The 24,322-nt window shown below is 39.0% G+C and overlaps 1 protein-coding gene across 3 annotated transcripts in view; it reads left to right on the top strand.

Moving 5' to 3' along the window:
* Positions 1-24,322, top strand: part of LOC100740080 (protein rhomboid) — a 512,585-nt gene that overhangs the window by 375,528 nt on the left and 112,735 nt on the right. For all 3 annotated transcript variants that reach the window (XM_033321884.1, XM_003485005.4, XM_033321885.1), the window contains one exon: positions 20,337-20,454. In XM_033321884.1, the coding sequence (XP_033177775.1) occupies positions 20,337-20,454 (118 nt within the window). The remainder of the gene's footprint in view (positions 1-20,336; positions 20,455-24,322) is intronic.

Below are 24,322 nucleotides of genomic sequence, written 5' to 3'. Positions count from 1 at the left end.
CCTCCTCCTCGCTCCCTGCCTCGCCAACCCTTTGCTTCTCTCCTCTCGCTCCTCTCATCCACTCGACGCGAGCTATTTCGTGGCGTGTCATCCCGATAATTTTGGAAATTTCGACGGTCGACTCGTACCACACCGTCCTCGATTAATCGCGCTACAAGATCGAGCCATCGGCACCGATTTTCCCCCCTCTGTCATCCTCCGCAATTTTCGAATATCTTCCGCTCTTCGTTTTGTGCGCGTAATTGCTTTATGGGTTTATCTTTGTACCTTATATATACATATATATACACACGTAGTTGGATTTCGGTATCGAAGATTACTTCCTTTATCGCGTATTTTTTGTTTATATTTGTTTGATCGTTTGGGAGATTTCCGCTCGCGAAAAATAGTTATTATATGTACTTTCTATGGAATACAATTTTACAATAGTTATCGGAACTGATTGGAATATTCGCAGAGGTAAATCGGATCTTCCTTTACAAGATTTTGCGTTCGATCGAAGTGACTTAGATGCGTAATTTTATTTTTCATAAAAATCATCAGGTCTGCTTTCATCTTTGTTTTTTATTCCTAAGTAATTTGTCCCTCGGGAGTTTTTGTTTAGATGTTTCAGCAGGTAGAAATTTATATTGACGCAAAGTCAAGCGAAACAACGGGAATGTGTACATACTTACGCTTGAAAGTTTCGTGTACTCATCTACGACGATTAAAACATCGCCATCGTTGTGCAACGGTACTCTCATTAATTTCCCTCGCACTTTATTCCTTTCTGCTATAATTCTAACACCAAATCACAACTCGTCAAAGGCGAGTAAGCGTCTGCATACGCCACTGTCCGACTAGTGCTACTCGTATTCTACTTACGGAACTAATCGATAAGGGTATCCGTTTTTGAAAAAACTCCAGGTAGAAGATTTAGACGAGAAGATAGCTAAAGATCGAGAGCAACGATAATATACTTGCGAAGCGATTACCTATGGCCCCGTTAACGAAGATTACTAAATTAGGGTCGTGACAAGTCCCTCCGTTCCCGTGATCCAGCTTCTGTTGACCATCAAGACGCGCTGTCCGTTCGTAATATATGGTTTTGCACGGCGACTTGGTCATTTGATTGATTGCATTTGATTGCGCGTTATCCAATCGGCTGTATCTATCAAAGATCGCTTATCTGCACAGTTATTGGTTATATCGTGGTCATGTATCATTATCAATTTACGAGCTGCGTAAATGACATTATACTCGAAGGGGGGTATTAATGCTTGGTCTTATTATTATGTTTGTCCAGTGTATCGAAAGATTGATTTAATTCGCAGATCGCTTGCGATTCAGTCAAATTGTCGTTTAGTGGAACTTGTATAGAATTTGCGTTGAAAATAAATTATCTTCTTGACGGTTTCATAAAATAGTGACGGTTTTTTTTTATTATTTATTAGGTTGTCTGAAAAGTTTCTTTCGTTTCATAAGATGTTAATAAATGAACAACAATTTCTGTTTTATATTATTTTATTGAATTAGATATGATCCATTTCGTTCTATTTGTATTATTACATTCGTGCATAAACTAATATAAAAGAAAAAACATTGTGCGTCTATTATTTCCTGTATAAAACGAAAGAAACTTTTCGGACAACCTGATATATTAATATTGTTATATATATTTCAATAATTCGTAGGAACGTATAGTTGAAGAAAGGTTTGTTAGTTTGCAATGAGAAACAAGTTGCTGGATTCCATACTGGATAAAAGATAAAAGAGAGAATTAAATTTTTTAATAGAATATTGGTATATTTTTTATATGATATCGAAGTACAAGAATAAATATGGAAATGAAAAGTGAAGCTTCTGTTGACATTTAAAAAATATGTTTCGCGTATGTACAGACATCGTACAATATTAAATCTACGCCAACTTTCGATAGAAAATCGGTAGGTTTTTATACCAACGAAAACATTATTGCATAGTAAAAGGAGGAAAGAAAATCGCATCTCGATTTCCAAACCTAGTCTGATGCATTTTCATGTATTTAAATGTACCGAGAATTTAAAGCAGCTCTTACTTCTCTTACAAAGAAACCGCTTCTTCTGTTCGAAACGTTTCTCAGAAGGTCGAGACGTAATCCAAAAATACCAACACGCCCAAGTTGAGAAAGAAGTGCCATTAGGAGGGTAGACACAGGTTCGGTTAGTGCATGCGTGGTTTACCATAGAGCTGTACATCATCGGCTGGCCTGCGTCGGTTTAACCACCCTTACCGCCAGTTGTGCCGGTTATCCGAACATGGTGAGCAAGTCAGAATGATTCAAGCATCGTGGTCGCCGACCGCGCACTCGCTCCAGTAAACCTCTCCCATACGATGCTTAAAAATCGCGAATGATCCTCTTCTGCTAGCTAATCCGTTAAATCAGCCAGCCGTATTCGCTTCTATCCTTTTCTCGTCCTTTTCTTTATCCTTTGCGTGGGTATGGCTCGACTAAGTAGTAGCGATTAGCATTGGTCAGGCAACTTATATACGCTGTTCTCTATATTCGTATATATACGTGTTACGTCGCGTGAAATGGTCCGTGCGACGTCCTCCGTTGTTGTTGTTGTTGTTGTTGCTGTTGTTGTTGTTGTATCTTTCTATTCCTGTTTCTCTTTGCGTTCGTATGACTTGATTTAAGTAGTATCGACTAGCATCGGTCAGACAACTCCCACGGTGCATTGTTACTATTTGTAAGTGTACGACATTTTGGTCAGTTTTTATATTAATTGTTTTTTAGTCTCTTGATTATACCTATGATACGTGAATATTGCGTAAATGTTCGAAAAAGATGTTTGAACAAGTTAATTTGTTCACAGCATCGCGTATATCGCATGGATAACTTAAACAGAAATATTTGAGGAGAACAGTAGCTTTCCTTCTTTCTATCGCGAGTCGTTAAACATACTCCGCTCTGAATAAAATCCATTTTTACTAAATATTCACATTGAACGCAGAACGCGACGGATTAAAGTTCCGGAGATGCCTGAAATCAAATTCTCCAGTGAAAATACCGCATTCGCTCTGAAAGAAGTTGAAGAGAACTTCTTTATCCGGTTACCATTTCCTCAATTGTATATCGTTTCCTCCTGTTCCTTCATTCTATTTTCTTCCATCTGTCTATCGATCTCCGTGTACATTCCCTCCCACTTCCTCCTCCTATTTGTTCCGGTTCGATTTCTTTTTCCCTCATTTCCACGAGTGATAGGAGTAATCGCGAGATAGAGGAGTATTACTCCTCAGGATCGCGTATTTGCCTAGCATCGTATTCTTTCGAGGTACGATTCGTTTCCTCCGGAACACCGAGTGTAATCAGAAAAATCCTATCGACCGTTCTCTGTTCCGTTGTCGTTCTCTGTACCAGCCAGTCCCAATGATTCGATGTTTTTCCAGATAGTATATCGGTGCTGATCGAATGGCTGAAACTATCCTTTCTTAGCTTTCCTTCGAGATTTCGTGCTTCTCGTGAAATGAATCGTTTCCGCTTGACCGGGACGGTTGAAGACAGTTTAACACGTCGGTGGTCATCGGTGACTCGCGTCTTTTAATACATTTTCGAAAATGATCAAAGTAAGGTAAATTTTATCGATTATCAACGATGCGAATAACTTGGATAACGTGGTCGGAGAAAGGAGTACGTAACTAGAATGTACGATATTTTGCAAAAATTAAACGTTATGGTGCGATATATTTCGATCCATGACGGTTCCCATTGCAACGTGCTAATTATCCTGCAAAGTATCGAAGTCTTCACGTGGTAATTGGAATTACGCTATTGGTTGTGTTTATTAATTGAATTTCGTAGCGTGTCTTACGATATTTCTTAATATATTTTATCTCTTCTTTTATTACGTTGATTAATTTTTTAACGTACTGTTTCTACTTTCATTTCGAGACTTTTGCAGCAAATCGAGACGGTCGATGAACAGCTTCGGAATACATTCTACTTCAAACTCTGTATTGGTTTACGAATGACATAAACGATGTACGTTACAAATAGGCCAATAAAATAAACAATTTATCGCGTAAACAGAGCGAAGAGCACGATACGTGTTTCGTACACGAATATGCATTTCGACGAACAAACATGCGCGTAATGACATTAACTCGTAGGAAACTTAGTACTGGATGCTATTATTGCTCATATTGACGATCATTCGTTCTATCGATCTTCTACATTAACTGTAATTTTCGATTATAAATTAGAATTATAAGACAAATTATAACAATTACTAATTCGATATTGGATTAAACGAATTACATATTGTAATAAATTCCATACATTTGCTTTAAATGCCTTGCAATTTCTACGTACGTTCTCCAGTTTGTTTCCAATTTCACCGACGTAATTATGACAATCGTAGCTCGTAAGAATGTCGATGAAATTTCAAAATGCTTTCTATAATAAACACGATATACTCGTGATCCAAGGTCTCTATAATAAATGTTCGAATACCTTTGTGAGCTACTGTACGTTCTACCAACAACGATACTATCCATCCGATAAGGTTAAACGGATTCTAAAGTCGAACATAAAACACACACACGCGAACTCAAACAACTGGAACAACTAATCAAGCAACGTTATGGCGCTCATATACGTTTAAACGTAATCGAACAGGATAGATCATCCCCGTTCTGTTGTCGCTTCTTCCATATCTGCAGGGTGAAACTTTACGTCTCGCGTCGTATTTATCGACCTTCCCGTAAACCCTAGTCGCGCGAGCTTATCCTCCTTGCGACGCTATTTCCCGACCACTCCCCTAAGCACGTTAAGTAGACAGATAAGTAGTCGAATCACCATTCCTACAAACAGACGCGTGAGGCATCCATTTACCAGGCTCGTAACCTTCTATCTATTCGTTTTTCTCTCCTCGTAGAATCGAAACACACCGTTCTAACTGACGAGAGAGAGAGAGAGAGAGAGAGAGAGAGAGAGAAAAGAAAAACTAATTCGCTTCACGATGGAAATAACGTCAACCGAGATTAGGCACGCAGATACGGCGGAGTTGCCATGACCGCTAAACGTGTCGTTCTCAGGCCAAAGTGGTTAACTAGGCTCTTCGAAATTGTTGAAATTTTAATGCCAAAGCGGTTGATCGATGCTTATCTCGCGTAATTTCATCAATTTTCTCTATCGTTTTAGCGTTGTAGTGTCGAACGACTTGGCAAATGAGCGGCTGAAACCAGAAAATAGAGAATGCGTATGATGGCTGCGAAAATTGTTGCCATTGAACGTAACCACTGTATTTGGCATGTAGCATTTATATACCAATCGATTTGCTCAGTCGAAGGAAACGAGAGGGCAAGAAAAGCGAACGTGGGTAGCTCATTCTGCAAGGGATGAACGTGAGAAAGAAAGTTGAAGTAAGAGGGGACAGTAGCTTTTTCTTAGTAGATTAATATGTTGTTTATGTGATATGGAATTGTCAAATTGATAAGGAAAACTACTTACATTTGACAACTTGTAGTGATATTCCTTCATGTATCGTTAATGCTGGTGGACCAAAGTATCATCCTCGTACTTACGAACGAAGTATACATTTACGAGCTTATGGTGGTGCGTGCAAAGACACGCCTAGACTAAGAGCTTAGGCCAGTGGTTCTCAACCTGGCGTAAGCCACAGTCGTCTGGTTGATCGGTTATCGGAGTTTCTATAATTTTATAAGATTCAATGTTTCTCCTCGCTTTCTCCGTTTATCTATATATGTAATCCAGGTGTACGAAACTTGATGCGTATACAAAACTGTTGACCGTAAATATCACGACGCTTACTCGTTTTGTATCTATAGGAAAACCTCTAAGAAATGTCATTTCGTTTTACATTTTACGTTATAAGAATTATATACAACGAAATATTTAGAAAATAAAAGCAGCAAGAAACGTACGATTTATCTGCAGGTGTTTTATTCTCTTTTCATTGTTATACATTATAATTATAGCTATATCTACTTCAACGAAGAATATGCCATTTTCAAACACGTAAAAGATCGAGAACCACTGGTCCAGACAGTGGCACGTAGTCCAAGCACGTGTCCTTACCTGCCAGAAGTCAATTTCCTTCTTCGGCAAACTCTTTTCTACATTGGTTTCTCCTTGTTCATCCTTAACAATTGATCCTGTTCTTGTACCTGCGAGAATAATCCTGTCTCTCTTCTGTCACCCCCATAAAGTCCTTTTCTCCTTTTCCTATAACGTATTGCTTCTTCTTAAATGTCATCCTTGGAACAGTTGATACACACGGTGACCGTAACTTTCTCGATAGAGACCCTCAGACATGTTTATCGAGGATATTATTACTATCCGGCAAATCGAATTTTCGAATGGACACGAATCGTTTTGTCCTCGCCTCTTTTTCCCGGATCGCGTTTCTGGTTAATAACTTGTAATTGCTCCGAAGCAAGGAGCGAATTGATTTGACAGAGCTTGCTAATTAAGTCGTCGTTCTCAGGTAATTATACAGGGTCACGCAATCCAAGGCCGAAGTTAGGAGTATCTTTATAACGGCTGAAGATAGAGACACGTTCAGTGGGTAATTAAACGGTGAAATCTTCGATATATTAGTTATTCGTGTTTTACGATTCTTAAAAAAAAGTATTTGTTTATTCGGGTAGCCAATCAAGTTGGAATTTTATTGCCAGTTACGATAACGTTTTCTTAATGTCGAGAAATATATCGACTCCTTTCGTAACTGCAACAGTCGTAGATAAGAAAAGCTTTCAGAGAGTCAAACCAAACGGAGTCGAGGGTCCAAAGTTCAATTAGTCGATTCCGCTTTTCGTAAATTTTTTAATTTCATTGCCTCGCTCTGATAAATAAATAAAAGAAGAAAGAAAAAAAATAGAAATTTATCTGTCGCAAACAAATGACATAAATCATCGTACGTGTGAAATTGCTTCTGAATATTTGTACGTATCAACAACGTGAACAATTTTTCGAAACGCAACAGCATTCGTAGATTCACCGAAGGCTGGTTCGATTAATCTTGACAAACACGATATAATCGTTACGTAACGCAAAACCTACTCAAACACGGTAAACCGTAGGAGTTTTGCAGCGATTCGTCAGAAATTGGTCGTTTAACAGATACCCAGCTACTGCTATTCTTTTGTAATAATTGGCTAAAGCTGACGCTTATGATATTTTATCGTCACTGGCCTGTGGCAGACGCTGTTCGATCATGTTGAACGGAAATTGTCGTGAATTTTACGTGAACAGATGGCGGATCCGCGTGGCCGATCCTCCAAACACGGGGGTATTAAACGACTTTACGGTCGTTTCGACGAAAATCTTGTTTCCCCGACGGGCATAGTTGTGGCCTGGCTACGTTTGATTTATCGCGAAATTTCCCTTGTATTCCCGGGGGGAATACAGCAGGACGACGTCCGGATATGCGCGCGCGGAGTCCTAATAATCTAATATGCCGCGACCGAGCTGAGCGCAATTTCATGCTTTCTCGGGCATGCGGCGCACCCTCGACCCCTTTACGATCAAACGTCCTTCCGATCCTCTGTCCCTCTGTCTTTCACTCTGTATCGAGATCTTCGTCTTCTTCCCCTCGCCCCTTTGCTCCTTCCTTCCTTTCTCACCCAAACAGAATGTACATACGCCGGCACAGGAAAGCAGAAAGCTTTTACGTCCGTATTGTACGTGGTACACTTTGAAATTTCATTAGAGACACAATTTGGAAAGCAATCTGGATAATACGTAAAAATTACAAGATGTTTTATTTATCGATAGAAAATCGATGACCGAGAACTTGCCACGCTACCTGAAACATAGCAGCACATAGCGAAACATTGTACAACAAACTGTGTTTCTTCGACCATTGACGGAGAGACGCGATCTCAAGGAAACGCGTCAACGGGAATCGTAAATTCCCGTTACGATATTACGATCGACGCTACGAAACTGGTCGATCCCCTATTTCGTTTAGGGTAACAAAGGTGATTGAATTTAATTATAACGCTGAGGTAACAGGTTATAATGTACTCTTTGTTCCAACAACGATTGTAGACAAGATGATTACGCTCGTTGCGTGTATATATATGTCTATTAGATGAATTATCAAAAGTAGATATAGTTAATGGATATATGTTGGCTGAGATAAAGTAGTGAACCCAGTGCAGAGATGTTGACTGATCTGTAATCGTAGATCCAGTAACGTTCGATGATGATGCTGTTGTAACGTCATTTCACATCAGAGACCAGGGCACACACCGTGGGCAGGATGGCGCCCAGATGTCTGCACATCCACACACCGCGGGCAGGATGGCGCCCAGATGTCTGCACATCCTTGGCGCGTACCCTCAATAATCCGAAGTACCCACCAGGGGTCTTGGAATTTTCATAGTTAAGGTCCTTCGGACCAAGCGAGTACCTCTTGTCTTGTCTTTACGTTTATTGTTAATATGGGTTAACGTCTGGTATGTTCCGTTAACAACTTTCACACGAGGGCGGGCAAAACTCTTTCTGGTCTACCAATCGTCTTATTATCCAATCGGAGACGGTGTCTACTGCCCTCACTTCCTTAACCAAAATTGTCATCAACTAATCCGATAGTCCCGTGTCCTTAGACACACCCATCCCTAGCTTTCCTCAGACACAGTATCGTCATTAAAATATTCCGTATCCTTAGAATAGTCAACATATCTTTACCGGTCTCTACCCTTCTAACAGTCGCGTACTTAACGTGTCAGTGTAACTAAGTCTTACATAACGTGGTTGAAGTGAATTGTGATTTATGTTAATTCAGTGTGTGTTCCGTTGTGATTGCTGAATCCATAATAAAGTTTAATTAAAACAAAATTAATAGTTGTGTTACGACTCAGCTATTTTATTTCGTCATCCAACCCTTAAGTTTACGTGACACTGTCGTAGAGGAAAACTCTTGTTGGATGTTGGTCGCCTATCACCGGTCGCTTACGGGTGAAAATCCCGGGAAACATGGGAAACCCACGTTTGTCCACTTTTTAGCTGATGGAGCAATAACTATAAAGAACATTTTGACTCGAAGGTGTTTTATACCACTTAACGGTCAAATCGAAATGCTTAGTTTTACGACAGTTCCTTAGGATTATTACGATCCAACTAATTATATTGACGTAGCGAGTGGCCGCCTCGACCGAGGGATAGTTTCCAGGTTACGCAAAGAGTCACCGGACGAAACAAACCGTAAATCTCAGCCTTGAATCGCTTGTAACAAGCGATGGATGCGATGTTGAATGATCGAAGGAAAAGACGAACAAAATTGATGAATTTCTTCGTCATGGATGCATAATAATTTATGTAAGAATGTTATATCATAAATTAACAGGAAAAAACAGTATGATAAACACAATATCGTTGCACTCTCACAAAATCGAATAAAACATCGCGTTTCACGAATTCGTTTCTCACTAATTCTACGTCACAACAACAACAATTTCTCTCGACCACGATAAATTCAACTCTGACAGCATTCACCACGCTCATTTTTCCCTTAACAAACCTTGGTAACGCTCACAACACTCCTTGACAACATTAACATATCCTGACGACGTCTATAAACAATCACCCCTCACGCCACGTCCTTCCCTGACCCTTCACACCATCCCACATTTATTAAGTGATAATGTTTATCAATTGAAGACCAAGTTACAGATTGAAGATTTCACATGGTCTTGCAGAATAGTTTAGTAATTAATAGACGACACGAGAAGTAGATTTTCCCCTCTTCCACGAGTTTGTCATTTCTCGTCGAACGGGATACAAAAATTAGGAACTTGAAGCTCGTAATTTTGAAGATTTTGCTGATAATTTGGATTCGATTGTACTAACTTCGAACATGAGCGTATTAGATGGAGAAATAAAAATTTCACATGAAATTGTAATGCCATTAACGTCCAGTAAATTGAATTATCAAAAATCATGTAGCTTCTTTAATCGTTGCGAACCGTCGCAACTTTCACATAGAACCTGTTCCCAAACATTTTATATACGGTAAAAATATCCGTCCTTTTATTTTTGTAAATATAAACGTATCGAGAAGCTTCTACTATCGCGATTTCAATATCTATCGGAGGTTATCATAAGATCACGGTTCTATTTATTTCATTTTGAAACAGAGTTCGCAAATGAAACGTCATTGCAGCGATGAAAAAGATAATATTCCAGTTGTGTTCTTGTACATTTCCTGTGTGCGAACCATATTTTTCTTGCTTAAAACGTGTTTTTAGTTCGAGCAAGAAAAACGTTTTCCATCCTGCGCTACCAACTAATGCACGTGTGTATTCTGCTTCGAATCGGGTTTCCATATTGATCCTTTCAAATACGATCCTCTTCGTCGTGGCCCATGCTACGCGTCGCGACACAAAATTCTACATTTTGGAATCTTTCAACACGGTAAGACAGATAATCTTCCTCCAAGTCCTTCGATCGGACCATCACAAAGCAAAATGCTTATCGTTTGATTGTGTTTTACGAAATATCGAGTTGCTCGTAATCGCAGATTTTATGTTTCGATATACTTGCGTAGCTTCTTTCAATTATGGTTCTTGTATACTACTTTTGTATCTGACTTTAACCTACATCACCATTCGAAATGTTGAAATATTAATTGCAAAGCGCTTGCGATCGATGCTTATCTTATACAATTTCATCGATCGTCTCTGCTCTTTGTTTCGCCAAGTTAACACTCTGACTGCCACGTCGAAATCATATGTCTCGCTGAAGACGCCACGGGAGTATTTTTATTATTCAAAGAATATGATGGCAAAATAATAATAAACCGATGATGCGAGACAACGTTCTCCCTCAATGGACGATTTTAAGTGTCGATTTTCATACAACTTTTACAAATGTAAGAAGTTGAAGCGCTCCGGTCACCAATGACTACCGTTTTTTTTTTTTTTAATTTATTTATTTAATTCTTTACATGCACAATTTATCGAGTTTGGACATTTGATAGAATTTTTAACTGTTTGATGATTATCATGTGGGTGACCACCCCCAGCGGAATACCATCTTCGTGTTTGTTAGGTTGTGTCCTTTGTGAGGTCTGTTTCCTTTTCAGTCTTTTATCCATGTTTGAGGTGTTTCCACAGTTAGCCCGTTTGGGTGTGTTCCTATTCTTTCTTCATATTTTCCTACGTATCTGACCAATGACCACTGTGGCAGTCAAAGCGTTAACCTGTTTACCGAATAAGCGGCTCGATTAGACCTCGATGCTCCTCGCCGTAAAAAGCGTACGAAAAGATGCGCGTAAAATTCCAGGCGCCGCTTCTATGTCGCACGGCGATACGTCTGAAGTTTATTTGGTAGTCTCGATTTACCATTTTTATTCTTTCTCCCCGCAGAAGTACGAAAACGACAGAACGATTCTGTCGGAGATGATTCTGTTCGCTCGTAAAACGTTCAAAAATCGATACGTTTAAGAAATCGTCTGAACGATCGACGTTTTCGTTGATCCGCTTTATGCACTTTCCACGCCTGTACGTATGCGGCCTTAGCTAAAACGGTATTGGTCGGCTTACATATTCTATTCCACCGATACGAAATCTGCACGCGAGCTAGACGATCATCGAGAGATTCGATTTCCCGATCGCTTTGATCGCGGACGAGTAAAATCGGGTTTAAGGGCTACTGATCTGCTTGGATTCTTATACGAACGTACATCTGCAAGGGGATAAGAACGAAGGCGACTCTTACGGAAGCATTATTCCCTTTTTATGTTCGCATGTGTCTGTGCACTTGCGTGCACGTAACGACGAAGCTGTAAGAACACGTGACTCGCGATAAATCCAGCTTTTTCGTTGTACCGTTTAGCTTTATGTAAACGTTGCTCTGGATCAGCTATTTACGCGTACCAGCGAAGATACAAGTTGGAGAAATTAATATCCGTTTTAGAGTGTCCTTTCCTTTTAACTCGCAAATCCTTTAAGAGTTGCCTTCTTATTTTGCTTAATGCTGTTCTTCTAAATATCGTTGGAAGCTATGGTAAATAAATATTTACCGTCGTCAGATAGATAGTATTCGATAAATGAGGTTACAGTATCGTCTCGACTGTCTGTTTGCGATAAATATAAGATGGTAATAAATGTAAGATATTGAAATGTTAGATTCCGGTGCACGGGGAACGTCGTTTCTGTAAACTTGATTTCTGTAAAATTGATTTCGAGACACTCGATTTGCTTCCACGAAGAGTTGTCAACCGTACGAAATAAGAAGAATATGCGTAGAAATTACATCCATCGAATATATCGTGTTTCGAATTTTATTTCCATCTCCAAATCGCGCGTCGCGTGCACCAGCCCGATCAATTTTTACCTTACGTTTCTAATCTGCTGCGTACAATTGGTACAGAAAGGAACCGACGAAATTACAATAAGCTCGTCGAAAGGAACGTACGGGGACGATAATCGAAATATGCTTCGCAGACGTAGTGAACCATAAAGTCTGCGCTCGAGATCAATTTAATATTTCGCGAAATACAGTCAAGCTCCGAATAACTTTAAATAACGTAACTAACTCCGAACGCAATTATCGACAAATATTGCTTTGGTAACTAAGTGATTGCGAATTTTGTCAATACCATCTAATGATAAATTCCGCAATCACTTAGTTGCCAATCCAATATCACGTATACTTTTTAACGAATCCACCGAAACGCGTGTACAGTATTTCGATGATACTCGTTCCTTTCATTTATCCCGTTGTTTCCTACGAACACATGGAATCTGCTGTATCAGAAACCTGCGAAACACCGTCGCCGATGTAATAAACTCGTTTGTATGAATCAAGAATTCTTTTTTATTTTTTATTTTTAATGGTGTTTGTTTAATCCAAGATACAGTTTTAAATACATTTTGGTATTCACAATAAACGGTGAATTTTTGTAATGATGTGTTAGGCAAAGGTACCGATACGCGGCGCTACGACGTACTATATTATGTGTCGGCGCTTTATATTTTTTTTTTTGTTTAGTACAATTTTTGGGTTTAAGCCGCTGGGGAGCGGAGCTTTTATGTGAATTTGTTTTTTTTTTTTTTTATGAACCAAGAATCGCCGGTTCCAGGTGATTCGATTAATTCGTGGGCGGACGTGGTCGCGAAAAGAAAATAGAAAAACGCGTACGAGACAAAAGTAAAGAATCGAATTATCACGGGGAACCTTTCGAAACCATCTCCGAAAGCCTTCCGCTTGCGCGAACTTCAGGAACAGCGAAACTTGGCGATCACGGGATCGTGACAGCAGCAACACTCTCTCCGAGTAATTAAAGGCGATACAGGTTGACATAGTAGTTAAGGTCGTTACTGTCCTTACTTAGCTGTACCGCTGCTGGGACAATTTCTTACTTTCCGGTTGGTTGTCGCGCGAACAACGGATCTCCGCGTTTTATGGAGAACTCGAGTAACTAATTTGATTACGAGACTCGTCCTTTTAACCTCACCGTGTTTCTAACTTTCTACACGATGCAGAGGAATTCGTAGTTGTAAGAGAGTCGATGAAAGCGCAGGTATTTTGACATGTCGCGTGAATTGTTGGTGAAATCGACGTATCTACGATGGATCCATGTAACGACGTTTCGTATGCTGATAAGAGGCAAGGAAATACTTTTTATCTACGAGGGAAGTTTTAGTACATGGTGTTCGTACGCTTATCGGTGATTCAAAAGCGCGCAGGCGTGCGGAGCACGCGTAATGTACAAAGATATACAAGATGTTAAAGGCGTTAATTACCGTATCCATGGGACGAAACGAACTGCTATTTAGATTCCGTTCTCTTCATTGTGTCTAGAAGGATATAAATTTGCATAAACGCATAAAGGATATAGTAGTCGAAGAAGAAGCGTCACGGGGTATATGATGGAAGATGCATTCGTACAATATCGTGGTCGTACAAAGAATCGATAAAAGCGAAGATATTTGGAGACGTAGTATATATGGTTCGCGAAATTTAAATATTTAGATAACTTTGTTGCGTTAGATATCTATTTTGTCAATGATCGGCGAACTGCCGTCTCGGTGTATACTTCGATTTATCTTCTAAAGAAACTTATCTTCCAAAGAATCGTCTGGACAAATGGTAAATCGTCGAAAAGTATGCATCGACGAGTTCTCGTTCTCGCGGCGATTTTCCGCGTGCTCGATCAATTAGCCTGACTATTCGGCCATTGTGACGGTTAATAACGAAGGCTCGATATACCTAGCCGATGCAATTAATCAGTATCCTTGAAGCAGGTATTTCTCTCTCTCTCTCTCGGCTCGTTCTCCTCAGACTGTCTCATCTTGTAGCAGAGACCGTTGCAGAGAAGCGTGGCGGACGTCAAGCACGCCACCTGTGCTGTCGCGAACGGAGGAAGCGAGAGAAACAGAGTAGACGACCCCTTTCTCGTTTCCTTGAACCCAGGTATATCAGTCACATCGCTAATTGGAAATCGCTCGTGCGATCTACGGTGTCTCGAGGCGCGCTAGCAATTAGATGTGAGCCTACGGACCTGGCAGCCGCGCTCACAGACCCACTCTGCATTCGAGATCACCCGCTTTTTTCTCCCTTTCTTTCTTTCTTTCCTTCTTGCTTTCTTTCTTTCTTTCTTTTTTTTCAGACCGACCATATCTCGCGTATCTGACCGTCTCCGTTTTCGCTGATTCCTCACCGAGCTGCTTGCTTTGCTTTCCTATTTCACGGCTACTTGCAACTCCCACCGAGAAGGACACCCAACCCACCAGGACTAACAATTTCGTAGCTCCTCTTATTTCTGTTCTCGCGTTTCATAGCGTCTGTAGAAATTTAGAAACGTTCGCGACGATTTCTGCGACCGTTTCTTAATTCCAATTGGTAGAAAAGTGTTTTGCACGGATGCGCAGAGAAATGTTGCGAAAACCCTCTGATCGAGAACGGAGAGGATGTATAGCGAGTTGTTGTCAGGATCGCGTTTGGTATTTTATTGGTGGAAATTGAACAAACGTGTTGTTGAAATTATAGGTAACAAATGAAAACAATATCTATCTATAGTGCAACTCGCTTTTTACAGATTAAAATTTACAATTTCGTTTGGTGACACTTTGTCTGGAAACGTAGCAAAAAGCGATCGCAAGATTAATTCCGAATATGGTTGCGAAAACTTCTATTTTTATTTCGAATGATTAGAAAAAAGCGAAGAATGTAATATTTTCATTCGCTTATCAATGATCGGAATTTTATGATTTACCAAGGTCCCATAAATTTAACGCGTTTCTTCGGGATAACCGGCGGCAATCGTGGCTCGCGACGTATTTCATAGAAGAAAACGCTGGCAATTTTACGAAAGGATTTGCGACAACGAGAAAAAGATATTTGTTCTCCTGTTACGCGAGTAACTACACAACCCGGTAACTGACCGCACACTGCGGTTTGCAGCTACTACAACAAATAAAACGGTGTCACGATTCGCGTACTCCATGAACACTTAGGTGTTCATAAAACACTAACTCCCATCTCGCCCACACAGTTTTGTTTCCCTCTGTAAAATAGTTACTCGCTGTTATACGGTTTCGTTATTACCGTATACCTTTCTAATTGTTTTGTAATTTAAAGTCCATAAACGTTTCCATAAATTGCTACAATTTCTCTGTTTTGCGCACCCATTCTGTAACGTCTTAAATAACACTGTTTCATGAATCGCTTTAATCCACCAGTGTCAGTATTTTATAATTATCGTGGAAAAATCTAAAATACCGGGAAACGACTTTTTGAAAAAGAGTTGTGCTTTACGTGAAAAACGAAAATTACCCTGCGCCATGTTCTGCATTTTGCAAACACGTTGTTCGCCGCTCGATCATGTTTTAATATTTAATCTAAGCAGCGTTGCAGCTGCTAACATTTTTAAAACAGACCGATCGTCGTTGAAAATGATAAAAGTCAGCTTATGATTTCAACTGAATCGTTAATAACCGGATTGCGTATTCCACGCGAATTTACATCGCGCAAATAGAAGCACAACGATAGAAATTTGTTTCACTCGTTAAACGTATCATAGCTAGACAGCGGAGTTTTATGCAAATTCGTCTTTCTATGAATTTAATTAAACTAAATAGAATCTAGATAGAAATTGTCGTTATTCCTATACTCGGAGGTAAGATCAGAATAGTTATTATTTTATCGAATGGATAAATCTATCACGCCGTTCCTAGCCAAAAGAGACCTTTATTGCACCCGCTTACAAAAAACTAGGGATAAAAACAAAAAGAGCATCTTAAGCCTATCGATCAAATCTCTCGATTGTAACTAGGATCATCCTCCGGTTACCATTTCTTATAACTAACGCATTTGCATATGGATGGCGAGCACAAACTCGCGTTGTCATTTTCAACAGAAATTTACTTACTTACTTTGAATATTCTGTGTATTTTTGCGTATTATGTCTACTTTGTACATTTTTGCAATTCTAAATTTCCTATAATCTCAATCCTAACGAACATACTACATTTTTAATAATCTGTATCTTACGTACGCGTACTCTGCGCATTCTTGTACCTTTAAATTTTCCGATAGTCCACGAATAATCTATCATAGTAATGGATACAGTCGTAAATAATCGATAAGAGAAACGTATTATACTTCCTGCAACTCGAAGTCGCGTCTCTTTAAAAGATAAACAAAGCAACCATACCGCGATAGCGTGCTTGAAAAATAATATTTCCCGGTTCTTGTCGGCCCCTCTTCATCCTGTAATTTGCTTCTCCCATTAGTATCACATTTTGACCCATTTCCATGATCTTTTTTGTCGCAGGCCACCCCGCCAGAACTTTTTCCATCGCTTTCTTGATCTCTGTATTATTCCGTAATTAGTCGTGGTTCTCATTTCTTTAATATCTCTGTCCTCCAACCTTTCCTCGCTACCAACTGTTTTATTCGTTCTGCTCTACTTTTTCTCCTTGCCACGTTTCTTTCATCTTTCCCGTTAATTCTTACCTCTCTACCTATTTTTTCCCCCTCCTTCTTCTTTCTTTCCTCTTTTTTTTTCTCTCTCATTCCTCTAACACGCTCCATATAGCCTAGCTTCTCTCTAATTGCTCTTTTCTCGTCCACCCTCGTACGAGCGTCCTCTACCCTCGCTTCGTCTCGCGGTCGATGGAAACACGAAGGAGATAGTTCATCTATGATACCATAAACGGTGTTATGGCTAGCGCGTTGAATTACGGGCCAATATTTCTTCGTAATTATTCCATGGAACAGAAGATCGCTATCGGGAACACCGGAGCATCTACGCGACCATAGCTGCTCACGCTTCGGCACGTTTCTAAAAGAAACTTGTGTCTCGTTTGGTCCATTTGTTGTTCTATCGTTCGTTAGAACATTATTCGTTGGAATACTATAGGAGATTGTAAGATAGGCACGGGGAAAAATATGGAATTTCTATCGTCTCAGTGATGGTATTTGGAATTTGTATCGTTCTTATAGTAGAATCGAAACGTCGTATTGTTTTAATAATATTACTCCTTTTTTCATAATAATAATATTAATATTCAAACGATAGAGTATTCGGAATTTTTGTCATTATAATAATAAGAATTCGGATCTTTTGTTCTAGCGAGTAGAATTTCGCGCTATTTCTTATCTGATAATATTATAGAATATTAGGAATTTCTACCATAACGTACGTATTGATTTAAGATGTAATTTAGATGATTTTAGATTTAATGTAACGAAGATTTGGAGTATAATTTGAGAATTTTGTAAACAACCATACGGTCAAACTACGTGGAATCGTAAATGATAGGGTTGTAGATTCGTAGAAATGAAATATCCGCGTGATTTAAAAAATATCGCGGAGAACATTAAGAAAAACGCAAAATGAAATATCAAATTTTTCCACTTCAGCATGGCCGATGCTATTTTATCGGATTCAGGAAAATACGTTTGATAAATGTCTTTCAATAATCTGAAAAAACAAATGTTACTATATTTCTTCGGTGCCCAATAGATATAAGATTTCCCCTTTTTCGATGTTCAATCAAGCTAATTGCGAGGAAATCCACGAGAAATATTGGTTCACGGCGCACAGTCGGGAAATATGAAGAACGTTTATGAAATACCACTTGATCGACGATTTAATTCACAGTGACGCAGACTTACAGTTGAACGATCGCCTCAGAATAACGAATGAATAGGAAATGTTTGCATTCGTCTTCTCTGGTAGAACGATAGGAAATAAATAGCGGTATTCGTATCTTTCTACCTTCGAATTTTCATTCGACGATCGATCAAGTTATTAATTACGCGTTTATCAGTAACCGTACGACGTTACTCGTTCCGTGCTTAACCCTGTTCTTCACGTTTTCGATATTTTATTGGATATTTTATCTCTTCAAATACCTCCCTTTTTTTTTCTTTTTTTTTTTTTTTTTTTAGGATATTTTATTTATAAAACCGCGTGGAATACACGAACGTAAAATCGTATCGAATATCAAAGGACAGTTATTTCGTTGTTACGAGTATACGAGCAATGCTAAGTAAATAAATAATTTAAAAAATATTTTGTAATAATTATTTTGTCGCGTGAATTCGTTAAAAAGTCCAGAGATTCTCGAAATATATTCGAATTATTTTAGAATCAATTTAGAATTAATTTAGAATCTCGTGGCTCGCGTTTCTGATTTTGCTTTGTCAAAGTAAATTCATTGCGAGACATTCGAATACGTTGAATTTCATTAAAAACTATTCAATCGAGGTGAAAGAATGAAAAGGGAAGAAGGAAATTGGATGGAGGCTGAAAGGGTATCGAGAACACAGGGTCTTTGATTAAAATCCTATGCGCCAATGCAACAGTGTGCAATTAGTTAATCGTAATTATTATTAATAATCGTGGAAATTCTCTCACAATGTCAAGGGTGTATGACTTGGAACAACTGTCGGATATCGACTGGTCGAGATAATGAGAAATCCTAGACGGCACAAGTCAGCCGTAATTGCGCGAAAGTGTTTCTCCTTTTCTTCGTGGCGAAGTTGAAATCGGTAAAATTAATTTCTCGTTATTTCGCTACCCCTGGCGACGATTAACGAGCGTTCGTAACTATTTCTTCGCGTGAAAATTCCTCCAGACCGACGATTAGTTCGCAGAATATCCCCGGGCCATTGACAGATTAATTCTCAAATACTTGGGTGAAAAAAAAAAACTCTTAATGATCTCGATAATTTTCATAATTCTGCCTCGATAAATCCGTTGTTTCGTTAGTGCCGGCTAAGAACTCGGTGGTGTGAGTCGCGAGCTGTGAATTCTCCAAGCTTTTCTTTATGTTATTTGTTACAAGCTCGCGTTCCTTTTGTATCGTTTCTCGTATGCGAGTCGATTGCACAAGTTTACGATGCTTTCGTATTCTTACGAATACAAGTAGAGAAAGGCAGCTTAAATAGACACTTGTTCCACTCATTGAATATTGCAATTTTTATTTTGGATATAACGATATTTTCTATATTTTTTACACTATTAGTTCAATATCGTTGAATTCTCGATAAAAACGTACAAAAGCCACAGTTTATTTATAAGTATCTTATAACCTCTTTTAACGAGGATTTTATGCTTTTCATTGAAATTTCCGAATCTCTAATTGCAATGTTCCATGCAGCGTCTATTGTATTTCATTCGTCAATATTTTTTTACGTAACGTTCATTGTTTATGGACATTGGTTATGGACATTTATTGTAATGTTTTAACGTTTATTTTATACATCGCAGATTTTTAAATACGATTGAAAATACCGCATTCAAGCTGATATTGGTTGACGAGTTTATCGTTGGTCAATACATTTTTCGCGTTGGAATATCATCCGTGGCAAATGTATCGATTCATCGAGCCTATATTACCAATACGCGCGATATAGTATTTTCGAAATATGATTTGTTTATCATTCATATTACAGAATGAAAAATGCGAGCAACTTTTGCTTCTGGTTTTTCCATACATCTATGTATTTTACCGTTTCAATGGATTGCAAATCAGTTAAAAAATTCTCTACGGATAATATAACAAACCAGAAATGCTTCGAACAATACCTTCAACTTGAACAATAAAATCTACAAATAATATTTCGAGCCAATAAAATACAGCATCGAGAGCAAAAATGGAGTATCCGAGCTACGTATTTTTCTTCCTTAATTTATTCCACTAAGCAAAATTCCAACGATTCGTTCGTCTCGAAGCAAGCGCAGCTAACTAAACTGTGATCCGCGGAAGCAACGTTTCGATCGTTAAACGTGGAAAAATTAACGCGCCAATGTGTCGAAGAGAAAACGAGAAACAGAAATGTAACCAACGACAAAGAATAGAATCGGTGAAAGAAAATTTCTTAATTGCAGGATGGTCCGCATGATCGGCGATGAATTCCTTACGGAAGAAAGGGACCGGAAATACTACGCCGACCATTACAGGTGTTGTCCGCCGCCTCTTTTCATCATTCTCATCACCCTTGTGGAGGTTAGTATAGAACAAACTATTCTCTGTAATTTAACCCATCCGACAATTTAATATCGTCGTTATATTCCGCTGTACTTGCGTTTCGCGGTGATTAGCGCCGTCGTCGTTTAAAATGGAATAGAATGATAAAAAAAAAAGGATAAGTTTGCATCGTTGCTGTTAAAACTGAACCTACGAAATTAGTCAAAATGAACGGTATGAAATTTTTTACGTCTTCGTCGAATTACTAAAAATATGCAAACGGTCCTAGTTACGCGAAGATTTACCTTTATCGGAACAGCAACGTAATTACATCTGTTCGTTTATTTCCTTCGTATCGCTTTAACTCTAATCGATTACGTGTAACGTATTTAACACATTGCTTACGGGTTACGGGATATCTCGTTTTTAGCGAGCAGGACGTTGTGGCCGGGCCACGAGATATCTCGGTTTTATGTCTTTTTCGACCGAATCGATGACTTAAGCAACGAGAAACAAACGTTTTTGTTATGTTACCAAGGTAATGAAGCCTTGCGCATTCTTGTGACAAATGATCAGCAAAACAACCGAACGTTGACGTTCCAAGCAATAAAAACAACCAGTCGGTGTAGCCAGTACATCGATAGATCTCTGCGTCGATCAAAAATGGCTCTGGGAGCGCGTTTTGCGCGCAGAGCGCCGTACGCAATTTATAAGCGTAAAATATTAACACTTTGACTAAAATCGTTGTGTTTTAACACAGTGCATCGTTAGATGCAAGATTTGTTCTCATTTTTTTTTTTTTATTGATGTTCTAATAAAAACGTTTAATCGTTCGATGGGGCACTTTTTATTTCAAAGTATCTTCTATTTATCGGTTATATTCAAAATGCCCTAACTGTCAACTTTCGTTCAATTTTGACAATTGTAAGAAGCTCGAGCGCTCCGGTCATCAATGACCCACCGTGTCGTCACAGGAGAAACCGTGACCGGTCATATATCACCAACGTGACAGTCAAAGTGTTAAGATTCGTATCTACGTAAGATACATATCGAAACTCTGACATTGTTAGTTCAAGTATACGTTTCCAAATCTATTTATCGAGAAAAAAAAAAGAAAAAAAAAAGAAAAAAAAGAGAGAACGGAGATCCGTATTCGAAGAATTTGCGTCTCTCTACCGGACACAACCATAATGCTATGAGATTTGAAATTCGCGGACTTTGATCACGCCGCGTGATCCGTTGACTAATGAATTTTTAGTGACAATTACACAGTGGAAGGATGCGCGGTGCCAAGCGCGACCGGAACGAGGCCACTGGAACTGCTCGTGCCGCTGTTATTTATTAAAAATGCCTTTGATACGCGCGTCTCTTTTTCTCTATCGCGTTCGCTATCATCATACTCCCCTTCCTGGTTCATCTCGCCGGTTCGAACACCGGTGTCGTTACTTTTATATCGTTGCGCGATTAATATCGCGACGACGATGGCTGTTCGTCTTTTTTTTCACGCGACTGTGAAAGAGTGTGCCGCACCTTTTTGCTTTTCACGCTGTCGCTCTAACCGCGTTATTAAATTTCACCCCTTGCGAATTTGTTTTCGCTCGCGTCCGAACGATGAGAAAGAGGTGGGGGGAGGGGGATGAAAGGGGCTGGGTGTGTAAAGCAAGGTCGTTAATTTTGGTTTACATTATGCGGCCAGATTCAGAGCGACCGCGAGAACCGGCCAACTTTACGGGGCAACCTGTAAAATACCGTAAAAGTTCGTATAAAATGGCAACAACGAACGTTATGCCGCGCCATGTTCTGTGACTTCATTCGAAATTGCTGCAACGATATACACTGTCGTTTCGAATCGCGATATTCGATCAAGATTAATCGATCGGAACTTTATACATATTCATGCAAAGTTCCGATGCAAATATACACGCGGATAAAACGTAACAACTTGTTACACCTATTATACTCGAAAGAATCGTAATTAATTTCAATTGCAATAATCACGCGCTGGCGTCGATAGTTTTCTCGTCTAGATTCTATCGAGAAGATCGAAGGTAATTTCTATACTCGCTTCAACGTTTTCCAATTTCATCGGTATAATCGCGACAGTCGTGTCTCGTTACGGTGCCAATGAAATTTCAAAATGTTTCGCATAACGCGTACGATATGACACGTACAAGTTTTCTATCACAACTATTCAAATGCTTTCGTGACTGGGCCTGTTCATGGGCAAAAGGCCAATTGATTTCGTTATATCAAATTGACGAGATTATCGTTTTTGATATCGAACGTATTAAAGAGTCGTTTATAGTCTGTCGGTTCAAACGAGATAATCATTTTATATTATAAATATTTTTTATGCGTAAGCTATTATGTGTCGTTATTTCGTGTAATGTGCCGGCTCGGTTATTGCCGCGGAACTACGTTGCAGCCCGATAACTACGTTATTTACATTGCACGATATTAAACATCCTCGTAAATGATACGAGTTTCTTTATTTTCGATCGAGTAAAAATCCGGAATAGGCTAACCAATGAAATTCCATTTAAACGTTGTTCCTTTGACAAATGTTTCGAAATTCCCTCGATTTCCAATACGAACAGACGATAAAGAATATACAAAGGCAAGCATCGCGGTACGTGCCAGTGCATTAATAAGTAGAAAAATTGATTTATCTGGTACTTATTTGTTGAAAATGCTCGGCCCGGAGTTTGCTTAACCGAAATAAACGATTCCATAATTTCATACGTTTGCGAATATGTATCGGCCAGAAAGTTCTATTTCTTCTCGCTGTTTCGACTTCTCGTTTTAATTAGTCAGAGCTGTGCGTGTGTGTTTATGCTTTAATTCAATTTGTTCCGTGTTCTTTACCATTGATATCGTTTAAACGCCTGATATAATCATCGCCAAATTATCATTGCAAATATTTAGAATTTATTTGAGCTTTTCGATAGAAATACATTTGCGAGAGGCAAAGTAATTTTTCGGATTATGTCAAGTAGTTTTTTATGCTCGTTGCTACGTATTTTTCTACGTGTTTCTACGTATGGCGTATACAACTAAGAGAATCATACTTCTCAAAGTTGAAATTACCCTAAGTCTAAATACTTGAATCATTCATCTGTACGTGTCCTGACTTCAGCCTACCTATCTGCGATTCGATATTTATATTTGCTGAATTGTTATCGAAATAAGTCTTCTAAAATCTAGTCATCGAAAATATAAAAAGAAAAAAAAAAGGAAGAAGAAGAAAAAAAGGAGGAAGAGACTATCTCTTAGGTCGGTAGCGTCCTCCTATTATTCATGGGTTAGCCTTATTTGAAATGCCACAGTGACCGCGATAGACAAAGGGGGAGGGGATCGATTTCCTTGATTATTTTTCTTATTTTCGTGAAAATGATTAGCCGATATAATTAGCCTTTACAAGGGTATCTCGTTTGTATGATAATACGCGAACGTGTAATCACGTTCTTTTGACGCGCGGGCGTGATGCGTGATCGATCGACTTTTTACGCGAGCAATTCGCACGCGAAGAATTTCACTTGGATGTATCGCAAAAATAAATAATAAATGACCGGCCACGTCCCTTTCTCCGTTCGCGTCCACCAATTTTAGATAAATGCTCTTGATACAGGTATTTCAATGAATTTTTAACGAGAGTATTTTGCAACGATTTACATCGGTAGGAGCATCGCCGTTTAATTGGAAACGAAATAATCGACATCGGTAATTTCAATTCGCCAGCGGTAATCGCATAACGTTTCGAATATTTCGCTTAAAAATTCTTAACTCGCTGAATTATTTACTGGTGTACCTCTGCGTACATTTGTAACGTTCTCTATATTAAGGTTTCGTTTCTTAAAAAAAAAAAAAAAAAAAAAAGAGAGAGAAAAAAAAAAAAAAAAAAATCACA

Source organism: Bombus impatiens, unplaced genomic scaffold (assembly GCF_000188095.3).
Source record: "Bombus impatiens unplaced genomic scaffold, BIMP_2.2 scf_0033, whole genome shotgun sequence".
Taxonomy (NCBI): domain Eukaryota; kingdom Metazoa; phylum Arthropoda; class Insecta; order Hymenoptera; family Apidae; genus Bombus; species Bombus impatiens.
The sequence above is the reverse complement of the archived record's forward strand: the minus strand, read 5'-3'. Positions and strand labels throughout refer to the sequence as shown.